Source organism: Rhinichthys klamathensis, unplaced genomic scaffold (assembly GCF_029890125.1).
Source record: "Rhinichthys klamathensis goyatoka isolate OS25496 unplaced genomic scaffold, OSU_Roscu_1.1 h1tg000053l_1, whole genome shotgun sequence".
NCBI lineage: Eukaryota > Metazoa > Chordata > Actinopteri > Cypriniformes > Leuciscidae > Rhinichthys > Rhinichthys klamathensis.
The window spans coordinates 3585953-3607820 of NW_026606598.1; the positions used below are offsets into that span (position 1 = coordinate 3585953).

The 21868-nt window shown below is 36.8% G+C and overlaps 2 protein-coding genes across 7 annotated transcripts in view; one reads left to right on the top strand and one right to left on the bottom strand.

Moving 5' to 3' along the window:
• cpeb3 (cytoplasmic polyadenylation element binding protein 3) overlaps positions 1–12150 on the top strand; it is a 35939-nt gene extending 23789 nt beyond the window's left edge. For 4 of the 6 annotated variants that reach the window (XM_056248220.1, XM_056248222.1, XM_056248225.1 and 1 more), the window contains exons 5-11: positions 482–505; positions 2373–2540; positions 3429–3518; positions 8466–8584; positions 9331–9445; positions 9721–9902; positions 11884–12150. In XM_056248220.1, coding sequence (XP_056104195.1) covers positions 482–505; positions 2373–2540; positions 3429–3518; positions 8466–8584; positions 9331–9445; positions 9721–9902; positions 11884–12111 — 926 coding nt within the window. In that variant the 3' untranslated portion in view covers positions 12112–12150. The remainder of the gene's footprint in view (positions 1–481; positions 506–2372; positions 2541–3428; positions 3519–8465; positions 8585–9330; positions 9446–9720; positions 9903–11883) is intronic. The other 2 variants (XM_056248221.1, XM_056248223.1) reach the window with 1 other exon arrangement.
• Positions 12151–17779: 5629 nt separating this feature from the next.
• Positions 17780–21868, bottom strand: part of btaf1 (BTAF1 RNA polymerase II, B-TFIID transcription factor-associated) — a 33468-nt gene continuing 29379 nt past the window's right edge. The window contains exons 35-38 of the mRNA XM_056248227.1: positions 20469–20680; positions 20219–20378; positions 18693–18863; positions 17780–18569 (exon numbers count right to left, since the gene is read on the bottom strand). Of these exons, the coding sequence (XP_056104202.1) occupies positions 18423–18569; positions 18693–18863; positions 20219–20378; positions 20469–20680 (690 nt within the window). The 3' untranslated portion in view covers positions 17780–18422. The remainder of the gene's footprint in view (positions 18570–18692; positions 18864–20218; positions 20379–20468; positions 20681–21868) is intronic.

Consider the following 21868-nt stretch of genomic DNA (forward strand, 5'->3'; position numbering starts at 1 on the left):
ACTGTAGGTGTGTGTGTGTGTGTGTGTGTGTGTGTGTTTACTAGATTTTTCAACAGAACCCCAAACATTTGAACAATAGTGCAGTAAAGGCAGAGTTGTATATAAAAATGTAATTTAAGATAGATAGGTAGGTGTGTATTGGGAAAAAAAACTCGATATACAAGGGGCCGATAGAATATCTTTTAAAATTAGACGGGATGTGTTGCTGCTATTCCATTAGCTATAAACATGTCAACAGTTTAGCTTCTTTCAATTTGATCAGGAAGATTCTATTCACCTGAAAGAGAAAACAAGCTATAAAAAAACCCATGACATTTCTTGCGGCAATACAATGCATACTAGTGTTGTGTTATGAAGTGTGTCATAATGCAACGACAAGTGAAACCAAGCTTGAAAAACCCCATTTCTGTCTCTCTCCCTCTTCTATCTGTCTGTCTCTCTCTCTTTCTCTATCTTCACCTGTCTCTCTGCTCTCGAGCAGCCAGGAGTTATGGTCGCAGAAGAGGTAACCTGACGCCTTCTTTATGTTTGTGCTCGCAGAAATGATGGGGCTTTTGCCATGGCTGATTTGCTTGTTGTCTATGAGGGTCACGGGGACATGAGGGGAGGGGGGTCATAATATCTGCTTCATTTGTGCAGTGATTGCATTAATTCATGTTCATTTTGCCATTGTTTTCTGCTAATAATTACAATTATTGTTTCCTTTTTTGTTATTGCATAAAAACTAAGGAGTCCGAGGAATATTTTAGCCATTGATTTCCTAACAAAATGGACAACAATCACTAAAATATTATTGAGAAAGTTGAAAAATCTTGTATGTTTGAAGTGAATCATCAACGAGCGCATTTATCCCAGCACACAGCATTGTTTTGGATGCTCTGTAAGTTCAGTCGTGAAATATGCGTAATAAAAGCCGACCAATCAGGTTGTGAACATTTCCCTGTACCTTGAGGTTTGGTGTGAAAGTGCCAATGTGAATGCTAAGCACTGGACCAACAAACCAAGCGAACTGAACTACAAGTGTGAACACACCCTTAGTTTGTTTTTCCATACCTGTAATACTTCTATTTTTGTCTCTCTGAAATTCTATTTATTCCCCATTTATCTAAAATAAATTGATTTACAATCATGTGTGTTTTTTTATTGTATTTTCTTACGTTTTAAAAAAACCTGATCAATTAATCGCATCATGACCATGAACTGAAATATGTTCTCAAATCTAGGAATAACTCTTTGTGATAAACTGTAATTTAGATGGAAAAGGGATATCAGTGTTTGTGTTTAAAGGTCTGTTTCCTCACACAGTGACGCGTCTGATCACAGCACTGTTGTTTTTGCATTTCAGTATGAAAATGTATCTTGTTTTGGATAGTAATGCCTACCTGATCATATTGATCACGTGTGTGTGTGTGTGTGTGTGTGTGTGTGTGTGTGTGTGTGTGTGTGTGTGTGTGTTTTAACATGTCTTCAGGTTAACACTTCACAAATATGAGTAAGACAAAAAAGAAATGGATTGTTGCTTGTGTAATTATTTGGGATTTTTATTTTTTATGGATGATCCAAAGTGCCAAAGTGAATGAAACAATGAAGCTTATAAAAATGATACATTTGAACAATCCAGTTTCATGTAATATCTAAATTAATGAATCATTTTCAACTAAAATATGTTGTAATCCATGCAATTTGAAATAAATTATACTACAGTTCGAAAGTTGGGGATCGTTTTTTTATTTTTTTTTTATTTATTTTTTTATAAATAAGTATCTTATGCTTAGATTTATTTATGAAAATACAGTCAAAACGGTAATATTGTGAAATATTTTTTACAATTTAAAATAACTGTTTTCTATTTAAATATATTTTAAAATGTAATAAATTTCTATGATGGCAAAGCTGAATTTTCAGCACCATTACACCAGTCACATGATCCTTCAGAAATCATTCTAATATGCTGATTTACTGCTCAATAAAAATTTCTTGTTTTTGAAAACATTTATTTTCTTATGTTGAAAACAGATGTGTTGCTTAATATTATTGTGGAAACCGTGATACTTTTTTTCAAGATTATTTGATGAATATAAATGTATTATTATATATATATGTATTATTTATTATTGAGAGTCCTTACTGAATTAATTTCTTTAAATCTTAACTTTTTTAACTTAGTTACCCCAAACATTTGAACAGTAGTATATAATATAACAATATATACGTATATATATAAAAAAAAATTGTTTTTTTTGTTGTAGTCTTTGACATTTTTTGTCCTCTAATCTTTTTCTCTTCTCTGGCTTTCCCTCTCTTTCATCTCCTGTCCTGTGTGATTCCTCCTCTTCTCTTCTTCTTGTTTGTTCTCTCTGCTTCCTCTACAGGTCGCTCTTCACTGTTTCCTTTCGAGGACGGCTTCTTGGACGAGGGTCACGGGGATCCAGCGCTGACCCCTGGCCTGAGCTCTCCCAGCCGCTGTCAGAACGGAGAGAGGATGGAGCGCTACTCCAGGAAGGTGTTTGTCGGTGGACTGCCGCCTGACATCGATGAAGGTACGGGACTCACACACACGGCTCAGTGCTGAACTTGAGTTTGGAGGGTATATCAATTCTTTAATAAAAAATGGTCTTCAAGATACAGTATCATAAATAGAATATGATAGAAATAAAATTGTACCTGTATCTGCTCACATATACACAGTGATTTTTTTTGTGCTACTATGTATCTGTTTTAGGGTTATTATCAGCAACTACAAGTAAAACTATTAAAATATTTCTGTTAAAATAAAAAAGTTGACATGAATAAGTGATGCTGAAATAAAATAAAATGTAAATTTCAGATGAAAAATGTAAACTGTATTTCAGTTATTTGCAAATTAAATCATTTTTACTTTCATTTAGTTTAAGTTGAAGCACAAAAATCACTAACTGAAAATTAACGGAAATGAAAATAAAAATAAATTAAACCTAAATAGTAATAATTAAAAAAAATATAATCAAAGGTACATAACAAAATGACTACAAAGGTAACTTAAATTAAAATGAAAACAAAGTATAAAAAGAGCTCATTCAAAATATGAATAAAAACTATAATAATGGGGGAAATTTGTTAATTTACAACAACAACTGACACAAAGTATATCTACAGATTATTATATCTAAAGATTATTATATAGACTGGTGGGTTATGCACTTTTGGCCACGTAGCAACCACACAGAACACACTAGCAACTGCATGAGACACAGAAAAAAAAACACACATGACTGAAAATGTGATTCATAGCAAAGGAATTATTATTTTTTAAATTATGAGTCCCCAGCATTGTTATTTGGAGGGGATTCAGTAACTGATTTTTTTTTTTTTTTTTTTTTTTTTTTTTTTTTTTTTACAATGTTTGGAATCCATATTTTTGGTCTAAATACTTTCCATTTGTCCTACAGATGAAATCACCAACAGTTTCCGTCGCTACGGTCACCTGGTGGTGGACTGGCCTCATAAAGCAGAAAGCAAATCCTATTTTCCTCCTAAAGGTAATGACATTTATGACATCATCTCTCCTGCGGCACTTTAATACAGCTGCAAATATTTAACAAATCAGTGACAGAATTATTCCCCTTCGACACCGTCTGCGTTTGAGAACTGAAAGTATGACATCACAGTCGGCATTTACCTCAAATGAGTCTATCGTGTGGATGCTGGTCAGAGTTTAATCTGAGCATCAGGAAGCTGTTGTGTTGTGTGCGTCAGTTCATAGGGCCTCCAGGTGTTCATTTCTATGGCTTGAACAGATGCACACAGACAAGTACTTACAGATACACACCTAGAGGGAGAGACTAACTGCATTTCATCACGTAACTCACGTACATGTTTGTGTGAGTACCTGGAAATAGCTGACAGAGTTTGATTGGACGGGCACAGGGACCCGTTTCATCATTGAAACTTTGAACAATGTATATATAATTTTATATATAACCATATAATGTATAATAAAATGTATTGTTTATATAAATATACACTCACCGGCCACTTTATTAGATACACCTGTCCAACTGCTCGTTAACACTTAATTTCTAAGCAGCCAATCACATGGCGGCAACTCAGTGCATTTAGGCATGTAGACATGGTCAAGACAATCTCCTGCAGTTCAAACCGAGCATCAGTATGGGGAAGAAAGGTGATTTGAGTGACTTTGAACGTGGCATGATTGTTGGTGCCAGAAGGGCTGGTCTGAGTATTTCAGAAACTGCTAATCTACTGGGATTTTCACGCACAACCATCTCTAGGGTTTACAGAGAATGGTCCGAAAAAGAAAAAACATCCAGTGAGCGGCAGTTCTGTGGGCGGAAATGCCTTGTTGATGCCAGAGGTCAGAGGAGAATGGCCAGACTGGTTCGAGCTGATAGAAGGGCAACAGTGACTGAAATAACCACTCGTTACAACCGAGGTATGCAGCAAAGCATTTGTGAAGTCACAACACGCACAACCTTGAGGCGGATGGGCTACAACAGCAGAAGACTCCACCGGGTACCACTCATCTCCACTACAAATAGGAAAAAGAGGCTACAATTTGCAAGAGCTCACCAAAATTGAACAGTTGAAGACTGGAAAAATGTTGCCTGGTCTGATGAGTCTCGATTTCTGTTGAGACATTCAGATGTTAGAGTCAGAATTTGGCGTAAACAGAATGAGAACATGGAACCATCATGCCTTGTTACCACTGTGCAGGCTGGTGGTGGTGGTGTAATGGTGTGGGGGATGTTTTCCTGGCACACTTTAGGCCCCTTAGTGCCAATTGGGCATCGTTTAAATGCCACGGCCTACCTGAGCATTGTTTCTGACCATGTCCATCCCTTTATGGCCACCATGTACCCATCCTCTGATGGCTACTTCCACCATGTCACAAAGCTCTAATCATTTCAAATTGGTTTCTTGAACATGACAATGAGTTCACTGTACTAAAATGGCCTCCACAGTCACCAGATCTCAACCCAATAGAGCATCTTTGGGATGTGGTGGAACGGGAGATTCGCATCATGGATGTGCAGCCGACAAATCTGCTGCAACTGTGTGATGCCATCATGTCAATATGGACCAAACTCCCTAAAGGAATGCTTCCAGCACCTTGTTGAATCTATGCCACGAAGAATTGAGGCAGTTCTGAAGGCAAAAGGGGGTCCAACCCGTTACTAGCATGGGGTACCTAATAAAGTGGCCGGTGAGTGTATATTGTAGGATATAGATTCATTATATGTATAATGAGATATTTGTACATATGTTATAAGGAAATACAGATTTCTTTCAATCGATTAAAATTTTTAATCACATTAATTACATGAAATGCAGATTAAGTTCATTTTTTTCGGACTTTTAATAGTTAAGATTCTGTAACACTTTATTTTAAGGTGACGTTGTTGCATGATAATGTACTTACTATAGTAATAACAATAAATTATGCATAATTACAAGTAACTAACCCTGAACCAAACCATAACCGTAACTCTATAGTTAATTAATATTACTCAGTACTTATTTGAGGAAGTACTATGTAACTGTCACCTTAAAATAAAAAAAGTGTAACCAAAGATGTTAACAATGTTTCAATTGTATTTATTATTTACCATATAATATATATATAATATTTATGTGTTCTCCCTCTCAATCTTTCATTCTATTAAACATTTGAATTAATTTAATTAAGTCCTGTGCTCTGAGCTTTAACTGTAGTGAAAATTTCTGGTTGGACTATACTATAAAATATTGTGACATGATTATAATGAAGAAATTAAAAGGGGATGCTTAAAGTTTATTGGATCATTACAGTGAATAATTGCTTGTTGTGTAAGCTGCTTATGCAGTTTCTGTAAATATTGCAACTAGTAACTAATTTTCATGGTCACACTTTAGATTAGGGTCCAATTCTCACTATTAACTACGACTTTTGCCTCAATACACTTCTAATTACTTCTTATTAGTTAGTAAGGTAGTTGTTAAGTTTAGGCATTGGGTAGGATTAAGGGATGTAGAATATGGTCATGCAGAATAAGGCATTAATATGTGCTTTACAAGTACTAATAAACAGCCAATATCCTAGTAATATGCATGCTTATTATAAGCAACTAGTTAATATTGAGAATTGGACCCTAAATTAAAGTGTACCCTTTTTTTCTAGTTTGCTTATAGTGGCTTATTTTTTAATCTTACAAATTGTATGCATTTCATAATAAATGATCAAAGCAAGAGCTTCATTTTGCTGATCTCAAGGTGATTTTAATGGATGTATGAGTAAATGTTACTTGTTTTGATATTTTGTTAAATAATGCAATGATTTCACAAACTAAGATCGGCTTAAGTGTCCAAGTACTTTTTGAGGCCACTGTATCTTTCTTCATTTATTAGATCTGTGCTCTGTACAATGATCTGCACTTGTGGATTTGATATATTTGGACTCGTGTAGTCTTCATGCCTTAGCCGTCCTGTCACTGTGTGTAACTGCTTTTTGTAGATGTGCTCATTGTTCCTCCAGCTCATATGAAACACTGATCCAGACTGAGTGAATGGAAGATGCTGGTCATGTTTCCATCCAGTGTTGTTTAAAAGCATCATGACTCACAGTGTGCAGGACTGAGGTCAGCGCTGAGGCTCTAAACACGTTAAATAGGGTTAAATGCCTTCACGAGGCTGTTATACGCTTATCATTAACACTGAGATTTATTGAAGAGCTCCTTCTGTTCAGAGACCAGCTGAAAAATAGGATGGAAATTAAAGGGACAGTTCACCCAAAAAGGTCAATTCTGTCATCATTTACTCACCCTCAAGTTCCAAACCTGTATGAGTTTCTTCTTCTGTTTAACACAAAATATGATCTTTTAAAGAATGTAGGTAACCAGACAGTTGACGGTAGCCATTGACTTCCATAATAAGAAAAAAATACCATGGAAGTCAATGGCTACTATCAGCTGTCATATCTTCTTTTGTGTTCAACAGAAGAAATAAATTCATACAGTTTTGGAACAGCTTGAGGGTGAGTAAATGATGACTGAATTTACATTTTTGGCAGAACTATCCCTTTAAGTCAAGGTTTAGCTGGTTAACGTGGTCCAGTTCGCCCCTGCTGGTAGATGAGAGAATTACACCAGCAAAACAAAAAGCATTGTTCTCTACTGAAGGACTTCAGAAGTTGCAGTGCATTCTGATGAATACATTTTTTTATAGTAAATATTTTACCAGTGCGATAATAAAATCATGAAAATATTTGTGGATGCAGTAGCTCATTTAGGGTGAAGTGGGAACATATATTAATGATAATAATAATAATGAATAATAAATACAAATATGTAATGTTTAATATCATATTTTTTTATCATAATCCCTAATTGAGTAGAATAATCCAATCTGAATATTTTTTGTACAGTATATTTCTTTATTATATTTAATCTTAGGAGATGGTCTCAATCTGTGGAGGTAAAACCTCTGGCTCTAATAAATCTGATGCTTGTCCATGAATCTCTCCAAACTTTCTTTTGATGTCCTTGATTCACTTTCCCAAGGTGGTTCATATTTCTCTCTCCTTTCGCCTGCCTCTTACACTCTTTCTTTCCCTGAGGCGGAACGCCTTGTTCTTTTCTTCCTTCTGGTCTTTCTGCTGGCTCTGATCCTGATGTTCTCATACTGCAGTGGTATAGTGTAAAATCACTCCGTCAGAAGGACTTGAGAACGGTGGACATCATGAATTCACAGACAGACAGCATATATGCTCTTGAAAGCAGCCTAAATGCATGTTTAGGGTCAGAACAGTGAAAGGAAAACTACAGACAATAATGACTTTGTTTATTTACAGTATAAAAATCATAATCCTCGTCTTAAAATTCATGATATAATAACAGCAAATGTTATAAAACTGCATAGGAGACATACTGCAGTGTGTTCCTACACTGTTCATACACAGTGAATTCCTTATTGTTGATGTCAAAGACAGTATCTTGTAGCAGACGGAATTTGCTTTAAAAATATTGTTTAATAAAAATTTGTGACTATAATATTTCATTTATGCCCGGGACAGTAGCTGTAATGTGAAATAAATGTGACAGTGGCAAATTTCAGATGATGTTGTCTTTAGTAATTTCAGCTACAGAAAGCAGTCTCAGATCTGTCCTGATTTCACCTCTGCATAACTCCGCCCACAGCCCCGCCCCTCTCAGTAATGCCCCTCCCACATGCCCCGTTCTGTCCGTAGCTACAGGCCTGTGAGTGATAGAAGAAATCAGATCGGGTCTCAGATTATTTAAACTTCCTACTTACATCAGTTATTCATTCTTACACTCCTGTTCCTGTTAGTTAGAGACAGATACACATGCACACTTCTGTCTCTGCCGTCTGTAGCGTTTATGTGCTTCCCGTGAGTCTTTTGAAACTCTCGGTTAGATCACTGTTGGTCTGCAGCCAGAGAGTGTCTCATCCCTCGTGCTCTTCTTCTGCAGGTTATGCTTTCCTGCTCTTCCAGGAGGAGAGTTCGGTCCAGGCCCTCATTGACGCCTGCATCGAGGAGGATGGGAAACTCTACCTGTGTGTCTCGAGCCCCACTATTAAAGATAAACCAGTGAGTGAAGCACTGACACAGCTCAGAGTGCATCTGTCATTACCAGCTTATCTAGACTAAAGATAAGACTAGGATAGATTCAGACTATCGTAGATTTCTAAATGATGCTCGAGTTATAATAATCTTCATATCTATCTATCTATCTATCTATCTATCTATCTATCTATCTATCTATCTATCTATCTATCTATCTATCTATCTATCTATCTATCTATCTATCTATCTGTCTGTATGTAAAATATGCAATACATGTGTATGTGATTTGTAAAATGTAAACACACACACACATATATATATATATATATTTATTTATAAATTATTCAATATATGTATGTAAATGTGAAATATAAATGATTATAAAAGTATATAATATATCAAATGAATATCTGTTATATATATATATATATATAAATGTTAAAAATTAAAATTTTATTTTAAATTATTAATATATGTATGTAAAATATGAAAGATTTAAATGAATAAATATATATATATATATATAATTCAAAGTAATGAACTGATAAATAATAAGCTAATATAATTGACCTTTTGTGTACTGTATTAGACCAAGGTCAAAGTAAATGAAGAGAATCATTTTTCAGAGTTCAAATCAGGTGGCATTAAAATCACAGAGAGATACACAAATTTCCCAACCTCCTTAGAGAAGACTAGTTTGGTCCTACTTGGGCTTAAACAAGCGTCCTACATTGAATTTCTTTTACAGATCAACTGTTTTTCCTCCTCAGGTCCAGATTCGCCCGTGGAACCTGAGTGACAGTGATTTCGTGATGGACGGCTCTCAGCCTCTTGACCCACGCAAAACCATCTTTGTGGGAGGCGTTCCACGACCTCTACGTGCAGGTGACTCTCTCTCTCTCTCTCTCTCTCTCTCTCTCTCTCTCTCTCTCTCTCTCTCTCTCTCTCTCTCTCTCTCTCTCTCTCTCTCTCTCTCTCTCTCTCTCTCTCTCTCACTCTCTCTCTCTCTCTCTCTCTTGTGCTGCTCAGGATGTGAAATCGCTTTTTCACAGACATTTGCAAGTGTAGTTTCCTCCCAAATATCAAATACATCATCATTAACATCTTGTGGATCAACATCATACTGTGCATAATGCTGTGTTTCTCCTGTGTGTGTTTAGTGGAGCTGGCTATGATCATGGACAGACTGTATGGAGGTGTGTGTTACGCTGGCATTGACACTGACCCAGAACTCAAATACCCCAAAGGGGCGGGCAGAGTGGCCTTCTCCAATCAGCAGAGCTACATCGCTGCCATCAGCGCGAGATTTGTCCAGCTGCAGCATAATGACATTGACAAACGGGTGAGTGAGCTCATATAACAGCCACCAGAATCACAGCAAACTCTCGAATGCTTCTCATTACACACACTGCAGGAACAGCAAAACTGAATGTAGTACTAACTTAAGATCAGACTTTTCATGACTCCTAATGCATTGATTGAAGCATCAAGCTACAGATACCCTCGACGGCACGTTATAATGTGACATTTAACGTCAAACAATTTGAACTCGGACGCCGTTTGACCTTTCGAAAAGCCGCCAGGGTTTACCAGACAGTTTACATGAGAAGTTGTGTGAAAAACTCTTTACAAATGGGAAATCTGCTTAATAACGGGACATTATAAAAAAAGGAGCAGAACTCTATGAATGCCGCATTGACTAGACAAGTGTCGGAAGAGGTTTTTATACTGTACTTTTATAACTGTAATTCTAGATGTGATTGAATAGTGTCAGTTTCTGTAGCGTGGTTTTCCTGTAGGCTGTTTCCATACAGACTGTGTTTACCCCAGAGCAGACTGTGTGTAATCAACATGACCATGGGCTTCTGGAGGCCTGACAGACATTTGAAGTCTCAGACGTGGCCTTTGTTAATTATAGATCCATGCTATTCCTGCACGCATATGTACACACTGGAGTTACTGGACTGGTTTGGGAATGTTATTCAGAAGTAAATAGCTGATGGTCACTGGACTAAAACTGTATGCTCCCCAGAATCACCCCTTCCATCACTATGTCACATAATCAAATTTTTTTAGTTTATTTTGTGCTGTTAGTGTAAATGTGAATTTACCTACCGATCCCAAACTGTATATAAAAATCTGGGATTGGTATTTAAAAAAAAAAAAAAAGAAAAGAAAAAAGTATATATATTATATACATTTTCTATTTAAATACATTTTAAAATTGAAATTCATTTGTATGTGGTTCCCAGTGTTATTTTAGTATCATTGATATACTATTATAGTTTTTATTCATAGTTTGAATACATTTTTATTTTTAAAGGTTTTCCATTTTAATTTTAATTTGTTAACATTTTAGTAGTTTTGTTGTGTGTCATTTTGTTTTGTTTTTTAATGTCTATATAGTTTTTATTAGTATATTTTATTTTTGTTTGTTTTAGTTATTTTAGTACATCAAGTTAAACAACGAAAATGAGAGATGTTTCCTTTTTAGTTTATAAGGTTTCTTTAAAATACACAGTTTTAATATTTTTTATTTTATTTCAGTTAACATTTAATGTATTTCAAGTAGTGCTGTCAATCAATTAAAAAACGAATTAACCAATTAATTACACATAATAAAACAACTAATTAATCACACATTGGTCTGTAATTAATTGCAATTAATTAATTGCACCTAACATTAAAGTTTTTAATATATATTTTATATTGTAATAATTTCATATTTTAAACTAATATTTTGTTCTCAGGTTTAGCCATTCATTATAGCCATTCAGCGTCAGACCTCCCACATATTACGGGGTTTTTACGCACATCCCATTTTATCACAACTCTTAATTTAGGACTTCATTTTACTCATTTAATAATAAATACTAAATACTCGACAAAACGGGCATTTTGGCATCATTTTGTGTGTTTTTGTAAATTCAAGCCCTGTAAGAAGTGGCTTTCTGTTCGCACATGTGTGTTTGTTTCAATTTTAAGTAACAAAAATGGGTTGCACTTTATTTTACAGTATGTGTACTTACATGCACTTACTGGGTAATATAAGGTAACTATATGGGTTAAGGTTAGGTTTAGGGGTAGGTTCAGGGTTAGTACCTAGTTATTACCCAGTTATTACAATTACTCTAACATTTTTGGGTAGCACTTTATTTTACAGTCCTGTTCCCCATGTAATGTATTTATTATTTTTATGGTTTAAATATTTAGCTGACTTTAATAACCCAGGTGGATCTTCATTATTTCAGACACATAAAACAGAGCAGGATGTAGCTTTGAATGAAGCTGTCTATAAGTGCTCTTTCTGGCCGTGTCTGCAGGTGGAGGTGAAACCGTACGTGCTGGACGATCAGATGTGTGATGAATGTCAGGGCGCTCGCTGCGGAGGAAAATTCGCCCCTTTTTTCTGTGCCAACGTCACCTGTCTGCAGTATTACTGCGAGTACTGCTGGGCGAGCATCCACTCGCGCGCCGGCCGTGAGTTCCACAAACCGCTGGTGAAGGAAGGTGGAGACCGACCTCGGCACGTGTCCTTCCGCTGGAGCTGATGACGAGCGGCACATCACCCTCTCCACCCAACAAACACCTCCAGCACCATTACCAGTAACCACTCACGGATCTCCCCTTTTACAAAACAAATATCATGATATCTCTGTCAAGTATATTCTCTGCTTACGAACATTTAGGAAAATATGAATTGTGAGTCTGCGCGCTCAAACGTTGCACTTTGGCACAAACAGTCGATGTTAACGCTTATCAGGATGTTGTGCTTTAATTCTCTCGTTTGATCGGTTTAGTCCTCCATATAGGTAACATTAGGCAGTGTGAGACTATATATACAGTATATAATATATACATTTACAAAAAGGATATATTTTTATTTTATATTATTTATCTATATACACATAGATAATACATTTTGGGTGTCAGACTTTTTAAAGGAGCATGCACTTATTGTGATAAAAGAGTGATAGGAAATTCTCCTTTAGATGATGACAAAAAAAAAAGTTACCAAAGGTAAAATTGAATTCATTAAGCAAATCATGTCGGGTGAGCTGTTAAAAAACACCCAAGTTATTAAAGTAAACAGCCATTTGCTCTCCATGTTGAAATGAATAGTAATACCTCATGCATGCATCTCTTTCTGTTCGCTCCGACTTTTTAGGCTTACATTTTTTTTACGAGTTTTTTGGTATTATCAACATGTAATGCTGCAATAGCTTTGCTGCTAAATCTGTGGTATGAACCCATACCATCATACTTTATTCAGGCGAACGAGCGCTCCGAGGGGTCTGCACCGAAACTGCATGTAAACGAATCTGCGATGCATGCTGTAGAATCGGGCATCACTTTCATTTCCCCACAAGACCGGCCAGATGAGCGTGCTGCGGAGCTCTTCAGGGCACGTGGTGATGGGAAAAATATAAGATGGGAGGGAAAATTATGTCTCGATGCATTTGCGTCTGCTTGCAAAAAATTTGTTCCCTCAGAAAAGTATTGTGTCTCCCTCAAAAAACATTGCATTCTCTCACAAAAGTATTACGTTCATTTGCAAAACATTTGCAGTTGTTTGAAAAACATTTTCGTTCGCTCACAAAACATTTACGTTTGCTTGAAAAACATTAGCTTTCACTCACAAAACATTTACGTTAACTTGCGAAACATTTGGGTTTGTTCAAAAAACATTTACATTTGCTCACAAAACATTTGCTTTGCTTGAAAACATTTACATTAATTCGGAAAACATTAGTGTTCACTTAAAACATTTGCATTCGCTCACAAAACATTTGCGTCTGCTCAAGACACTTTTTGTTTGCCCTCAAAACATTTGCGTTTGTTCAAAAAACATTAGCGTTAGCTTGCGAAACATTTGCACCCTCTTAATGTTTGTTCTATCGCAAAACATTTGCATTTGCTCAAAAAACATTAGCATTTGCTCGCAAAACATTTGCGTTTGCTCAAAAAACATTAGCGTTCGCTTGCGAAACATTTGCGTCTTCTTAAAATGTTTGTTCTATCGCAAAACATTTGCGTTTGTTCAAAAAACATTAGCATTCGGACGCAAAACATTTGCGTTTGCTCAAAAAACATTAGCGTTCGCTTGCGAAACATTTGCGTCTTCTTAAAATGTTTGTTCTATCGCGAAACATTTTTACGTTTGCTCAAAAAACATTAGCATTTGCTCGCAAAACATTTGCGTTTGCTCAAAAAACATTAGCGTTCGCTTGCGAAACATTTGTGTCTTCTTAAAATGTTTGTTCTATCGCAAAACATTTGCGTTTGCTCAAAAAACATTAGTATTCGGACGCAAAACATTTGCGCTTGCTCAAAAAACATTAGCGTTCGCTTGCGCAACATTTGCGTCTGCTCAAAATGTTTGTTCTCTCGCAAAACGTTTGCACTAAAGTTTTGCGAGCGAACACAAAAGCACTGAAATATACTTTTTCCTCCCATCTCATTGCTTTACCATCACCATGTCCCTATAGGGGCTCCATACAGGACCGCAGTGGTGTTTCAAACCAGTTAGATGTAGAAAATCTTCTAGCAAAATGTCTTCAACAGGTGAAGCATTTTTTTTGCAGTGGTTGTTCATAGAATTGTGCAATTTTTATACACTATGTAGTTCAGTTAGAAGACGCCTAGAACTGTGATTCGCTTTAACTGTTATTGATGTCTGACATGGAACGTCCTGTGAAACTAGCGTATGTAAACATACGGTCCCTTCTTTCGCACACTTCTGCTAGTTGTTAGCCCTCGACACGCGTCCCGTCAGAACCAAAGAGTCCGGCTCAAAATGACCAATAACACTACGTTACACGCCAACGTTTCACAATACTGTGTCCGACCGGTGACTCTGGGAGAATAAGCGAACACTGGCTCTGAACCTAACTTTGAGATACGGCGGGCGGAATAACCTTGAGTGACCGCTGCATTTATATCCAGATTATCCTGCGAAGCTTGAAGTAGAATCATGACCTGCTAATGTCGACGGTGGACATTTTTAAACTAAATTCAGAAAGGTAGAGAGGGTGGAGAGGAGCGCAACGCAAGAAATGCGTCTTGGCTGCTTATCTGAGAGTAAAAAAAAACTGTCTGCTTTAGGGCGGCACGTTTAGTTCGTTGGTCTGAAAAAAAAAAAAACGACGTATGCGAACACTGCTTTTGTACCGATTGAGAAAAAGAGGATTGTGGGTAACCTTGATCCTGATGATGGTGAATTCTGGGTGTCTTTGTGATATTTCTTTCCCTTGCCCAGATTTTTCTATGTTTGTTCCTTCTCTGTAGTAGATAATATTTGTTATGCACTACTCTTTGTATCTGGATGGTTGAACAGTCAGCGTTGTTGTTGGGTTTTTTTTCGTTACTTTTTTAATAGAAAAATATGTGTGCTTTCTGACTGACGTAATCTTTTGCAATACCTCAATTTTGAAATATTATAGGAGAGAGATTGATATTTTCTAAGTAAGTTTATTCAAATAAAGACTATATATATATATATTAATTTAATTCTGCTAGAGAAAAAAAATGATTTAACAGATGCTTAATTTTATTTTTGTCATGCTTATTTGCTTTTAATTTTATTTTTTGAAAAAAATTAAAATCAAAAACAACTGAAGGAGTTAGAGCTGTATTATTTGAATACTGTAGGAAGCTGAAGTACAGACGCAACATCACAGTGTTCCACAAACATCTGATCTTATTAATAGTATAATATATATATATATTTGATTTAAATATATATATTCTATAGGGTCAACCGGCCGTCAGGTGCTTATAAAGTCAACTGAACATACTACTTACGTTTTTATATATTTACAAACAGTCCTTTACTATGCTGACCAGAGTTGTGAAATCTTCTGTTCATTATTTTTTTATGTTTCGTGAAATGACGTGTTCCCCTTTGTTTTGTAAAGCGCACATGCAACTTATATAATTTAGGGAAAACAACATTTTTATTATGGTTTTTGGCAAGATGGCGAGAAAACCATGTTCATTTTGGAAAGCTGGAAAGATATGAAACGTTTCAACTCGATGGAAAGCCTTCTACTCACCCAAGACTTGAATTAGTCCCTTTTTTAAAGGCTGAGAACCTCGATTCTTTGTTGTAATGTGCAATACTGTTTGTACTGTTTGTAAAAAAAAAAGATAAAAAAAAGAACTGAAAAAGAGGCATATATCTTTATTGCAGATTTATTTTCATTGCAAGCATTGTGATTCACTAAAATCATTTTCTACTGTGTATTTACTCGACATGCTAGTACCTTCCAGTAGTTATGTAGCCTTTGTACGGAGAAATTTTTTCATTATTTTTTAGAGATTTTTTGCAAAAAAAGAAAGAAAAATAGAGACTAGAATTAAAACACATTTACATATTTTTCATCATTTTTTATTTGTGTTTTCGTTACACTAATTCCTCAACCATTAATGTTAGCTATTTCTGGGAGAGACTTTCATGTCTGGTCAATGTCATTATTATTTTGTATTTTTACTTGGAATAAATTAATTTTATGGCGCTAATTCTTTTATTTCTTTTTTAAGCTAAAAAAATTGTAATATTGTTGCTAAAATGTCTAGAATTTTTTTTTTTTTTTAAATGTAAAGCTTGTCAGTTCTGTTGCTTACAATAGTGTGATGGGGACAAAAAAAATTGCACACAAAAATGTACACAATCATGGATGGTAATATATGTGATTGAAATGTAACAATGAATGGGCAATAAAAAACAATGGCAGAATGGAGCAAATGTGAGGTGGTTGTGGTGAAACCCAGTCAAAACCAGATGAAATAATGAGCTCTGATATGAAGCTCTGTAGCTCCACCACATTCACTGTCAGAACACAGCATGTGTGCGTTTAATTGACATGTTTCCCAGAATTCATTTTATTTATGAGCAGAGAGTAGTAGAGTAGTTGACTTGTCACTTTAAACTAACTTAAGACTCACCGTGTCTACACCAGACGCGACAAAAGCAGACAGAACCCATTATAATAGTGATGCTTTCTACACTGACTGGATGCGGAGCGACTCGACAAATCCCACGTTGTTTCTGACGTACTTCAGGCGCTCGCGATACTTCTGACAATAATGGATTAGCAACGGTCGCGTCCAGTGTAGAGACGGTATTTCCTCGTTTTCATTCAAAGCATCCATGTCTTAAGATTTTTCTATATTGCAATCATTGAAACCCATTATAAGCTGTGCTGTAGTCATAAGACGAACTGTATTTAGTGAGTTTCACAAAAATCTCTGTAATATCAGGTCATTTTGGCTTATTTTTCTCTTCTACCACACGTTTAGCTCCATGTGTCGTTTTATTTAAAAAAGAAAAAGTGTTTAAAAAAACTACTTTTTCCTATTGCAGTTTAACTTCTAATTTCATATTTCACGTCTGGAATTGAGATTGTTAACTTGGACCTCTGCTTGTCTAACTTTGCAGTAAAACTGTGATTAAAGTTTTTTTTGTGTGGGATAAAATAAACGCAGTGCTGCTAATGCTTACTAGCTTTCCCACCTTCATGATTTTTCCCTTTTCTGTACTAAACTGCAAATCTTATTAAATGTAATTGTATGGACACTGTGAAACGCTGTCATCTTTCTCTTGCAGTCTCATTCTCATATTCACCGCTGAAATGCAACCATACAAACCAACCACCAGTTGCAGATGTTATCCAAAATAATACATTTTGACCCAGGCCAAAATCTTTTCCCTGACACTTTTCACCACTGATGTTCTTCAGAAGCTGTGAATTATGCACTTAAGACCGTAATGTTCTACAGAACAGGTGCCATTTGTGCCTCTGCCTGGCATATAAACTAAAAAATACTTATACAATAAACATCACTTTACCATTTAATATAGGTCAAGTTTTTCCACAAAAAAAAAAAAAAAAAATCTAATAATGGCTAGCGTCTTTACACCCCCTACTTTTTGTTGTATTAGAAAACTAGCATTTTTCCTTTTTACAATTTAGTGGACAGTATTTTAAAGTTATCGAAAAATAATAAGAGAAAGATTTATATATATATATATATATATATATATATATAAATATAAATTGTTACCAGATTGATGTGTTGCCATTTTAAGCCTTAAATAAAAAATGATTATACATGCACCCGTCTACTCTGTACAACATAGCTAAACCACCAGATATAATGAAGTATAAGTGTTTATTCACACATTGCTCATAAATGTAAACAGACACAGACAAGACATTTTAAAGAGAGCTCATTAGAATTTATTAAAATTCTACCAGCTTACCCAAAAAAGGCAAATAACAGAAATATTTACAGTTCTATTCTTTTTCCTTTTAAAACTCTACAATGTTTCCGAGGCCGATGCCCTGCTGCTCTTCTAGCTGTACCTAAAGATCTCAGTCAGTGCATGTTAGACATTTCTGATGGAGCAGAAGCTACAAGCCCTTCATTACCCTACAGAAGTTAGTCAAGCGCCTCCTAGTGGCCTGGATGAACCACAACAGTCATTCTGCACGATGGTGGAAGCGTTTCAGTGCGTCCAGTCCTCGTCTCACCATCTCTCTTCATTCAGTTCTGGAATACTGTCATCATGGATACTGATAGTGCCTTCTGGAAATCCTGAGGTTCAAATATTGTCATTCGTACAACACTCAGCTTTGTAAGATATTAGCTTTAAGACTTCCTCCAGTGCCGCATTAAAAACGGACAGTTTTAGATGTCAAATCTTGAGCGAATTGTAAGAACCTTCAGGAAGAGCTGTAAGACTGTGACGAGCATTAGACTGGAGTGTTTAAGGCTGATAGCTACAGTGCTTGTGCACGTCTCTCCGTTGTCCCATCAATCAGAAGACTTGGGTTTTGTTGTGCAAGTTGAACTGGGCTCATTTGAGGGAGTGTATGAAGCTGTCCAGGTCGTATTCATTCTCATAGAGCTGCTGGTCCCACAGGTCGCCCAGTCCATCCAGAACAGACTTCATGCTGGTTTTACCAGAGGACGATGCACCCGCCTCGCTCTTCACTGCTTCATCCTGAACATCAACACAAAAGCATCAGTATGAATCTGTCATTGTTAATGTTTGTGCAGATGTGGAATAACTAGCATTTAGGGCAGCATTGCTTCATGGGAAGGTGTTTTCTCTGGAAGCACTGACCTTGTCCAGTGTGAAGAGGTTGAGCAGCTGTTCTGTGCCCATACTCTGCAGACTGGCGTTCTCTTGGCTGATGACTGTATTCGCGATGGTCATCTTAAATTTCTGCAGACCCATGATCTTTTCCTCCAGCGTGCCTCGAGTGATGAGACGATACACATTCACCACACGTTTCTGAAACAAACACGCAATCGGTTTATGGATGCAAAGGGGCCGTTCACATTCTTTTACCAAAACACCAAAAACTTAATTTAATCAAATTTCTTTGACTTTTCCTGCCATTGACGGAATTTTCCAGCGTGTTTTCACTGTTATATGGTAGGGGGCACTATTACAAACAAAATCTCCAGATCAAAACAGGCGAAAATGCTCATTTAAATTAAAGACCCACTCCGATGAAAATAATGTTTTTCTAGGTGTTAACATGTTCTTGTGGCATTTTTCTTATGTTAGAGGACATATCTTGAGAAAAATAAGCTCAAAGTTGTATTTCTGAGTATTTCTACATTCAAATGGCTGTGAATCAGTAGCAGACGCTAAAATGCCGTTTAAAATAGACTGGAGTTGTGACGTAGTAACTCCACTGGGCGGGGCCACAAGCTTGTTAAAATTAATCGAAAGTGCCCCTCTCAAACAAATATCAATGATAATATTGTTTTCAATAAAACAAAATCCATTTGATTATAATTAACATGACAATGTGACAAAATTCACGTTTACTTGTATGTTTCTGTCGGTTTGAGCTGTCGTTGCCATGACTCGTTGCTATGGGTTGCGTCACTTGCGTGTCTTGCATCGGACTCGACTGAAGGGGTCAGTCTCCGTTTTCGAGGCCGAGGGTCAGTAATGTGGACGGCAGGAGCGCATAATCGTTGCAAAAGTTATGCGTTTTAAAACGAAAACGCACTGTACGGCTGGATAGCTCCAATATTGCTCTCAATTTTTGTTGCACCGGTAATGACAGGTTGGGGGTGTAAGCTAGCGGGAGAGACAGAGCTCTCAGCAACGGGGAGGGGGAGGGTCATCTCCGTGCCAACGGCTCCGCCCACAACGCAGAGGCGAATTGCTAATGAGCTACTGCCTTCTGCTGAAGCAAAGTCCCAGAAAACGGCACAGGTTTTGTGAGTTTGGCTAAAAATGGCATAATCATAATTTAAAGACCACTGGGAATGTTTACAAATAGCTCAAAATATGATCGGAGTGGGACTTTAAAAACAACTGATCATCCTACATGTGTGTAACATCTTTACTTGAAACATGATTCAAATTCTGCAGTTGCCTCATTTCAAATGGTTAAAAAAAAAATTTAGGCCAGTTTGGCTTGAAATAGGAGCAAATAAACAAATAAATGTGCTAAAAAAAACACACAAAAAATCCTGATATCTGCCTATTTGCTTAAAAAAAAAAAGTTTTTAAAAAACATCAAATCGCTGCATCCCTAATTTTCGACCGAATGGTTTTGTATTCCGAAATTTTAGTCCATCAATAAATACCGATGTGGTTTAACAAAAACAGTAACCCTTCCGTACCTGTCCTATTCTGTGAGCTCGGTCCATGGCCTGCAAGTCTCTCATGGGGTTCCAGTCGTGCTCCACAAACACCACAGTATCTGCCCCGGTCAGATTCAATCCCAGTCCACCCACATGGGTAGTGAGCAGCAGAACATCAATGGACGGGTCATTGTTGAACCTGTAGAAGGAGAAGGACCACATACAGTGACCCAAATGGAACTGCCTTCGAGGTTAAATATTTCCAGGGTAGTTTGTGTGGCCGTCTCACCTGGAGACAATGGAGTGTCTGAGGCCGGCCTGAACGCCTCCGTCCAGCCTGAGGTAGGAGATGGTGGGCAGCTGTGTTTTGAGCAGGTCCTGCTCCACGATGTCCAGCATGCTCTTCAGTTGGCAGAAGATCAGAACGCGGTGCTGGGCCACCACAGCCTCGGTGCAGCCATCAGACGCTCCAGATGAACCCAGTCCACAGTCCAACAGCAGCTACAACACAACACAAAAATAAATACATCCTGCTAGTACTGCATTTTGTTTGTACTATACACTAATGGCATTTATTGATGACGATGAAAATGGGGGGGGGGTATATATTTATATATTATATTATATATTTTTATAGAGTATATATTTTTATACTCAAATAAAAGTAGAGTTGTTCCGATTCAAATTCTGGCATCGGTATCGGCGAGTACTTCTACCCATCTGATACCCTTTTCTTAAACAATAACTAGTTATGCACGCTAGCTTTGCTTAACGCTGCAAATCGGAGATCAATTCTTCTTCGCTGCTCTAAACAGTGGTTGCTTGTGTCAACACAGGAAGTTGTGCTGAAGAAGAAGCGAAGAACAAAGCGCGCGCTAGCAGTATGTCTGCTGTTTGGCAGTATTTAAGACTGGACATTCTCTGACTGGACCAACCAGCCAGTAAACCGGCGACATGTCTCATATGCCATACTGCAATTTCATATTTCCATACGGTGGCCAAGATTAGCAGCTTCAACACTTAATAAAGCATTTGAAGACGCGTCACCCCGACCCGCAGAACACGATGGCAAGGGCAGAGAAGGATGAGCCGCGCCAGAATCATCGATCTCTGGAAGCTTCATTCAAAAGAAGAGAACAGTTTTCAAAAGACAGCCAACGAGCGATAAATATAACCGACAAAATGATCGAGTTTATTGTTCTGGATGACCAGCTGCTGTCAAAATTGAAATGCCGTGTATTTAACAAAATTGTTTCTGGACTTTAAGTCATAAAGAGGTTATTTTCTTATATTATTCATATATCATTTTTTAGATTCCTAGATTTATTTGTTGCACTTTTTTATATAGTTATTGTAAATCTAAAATACCTTTTTCAGTTTTAAAGTATTAGATGTGTGGGTGCATTTTAAGTTATTTTTCACTCAAGAAAAATAAATAATATATTGCTGTGAAATGTCAGATAATTAAAATACTCTAGTTCACTATGTACTTGTTCATGTTTTATTAAGGGATAAGTCTGAAGCACACCATAAAATAATTCTATAAATTCATACAGGGCTAGTATGAATTGCAGCTGTATAGATACTAGAGGTCTGCTACCCGACCCGAGCCCGACGGGTCCCGAAAAATGTGCGGGTTTCGGGTCGGGTTCGGGTCGGGTTTAACTAAGAAAAACTAAATAGGCTATA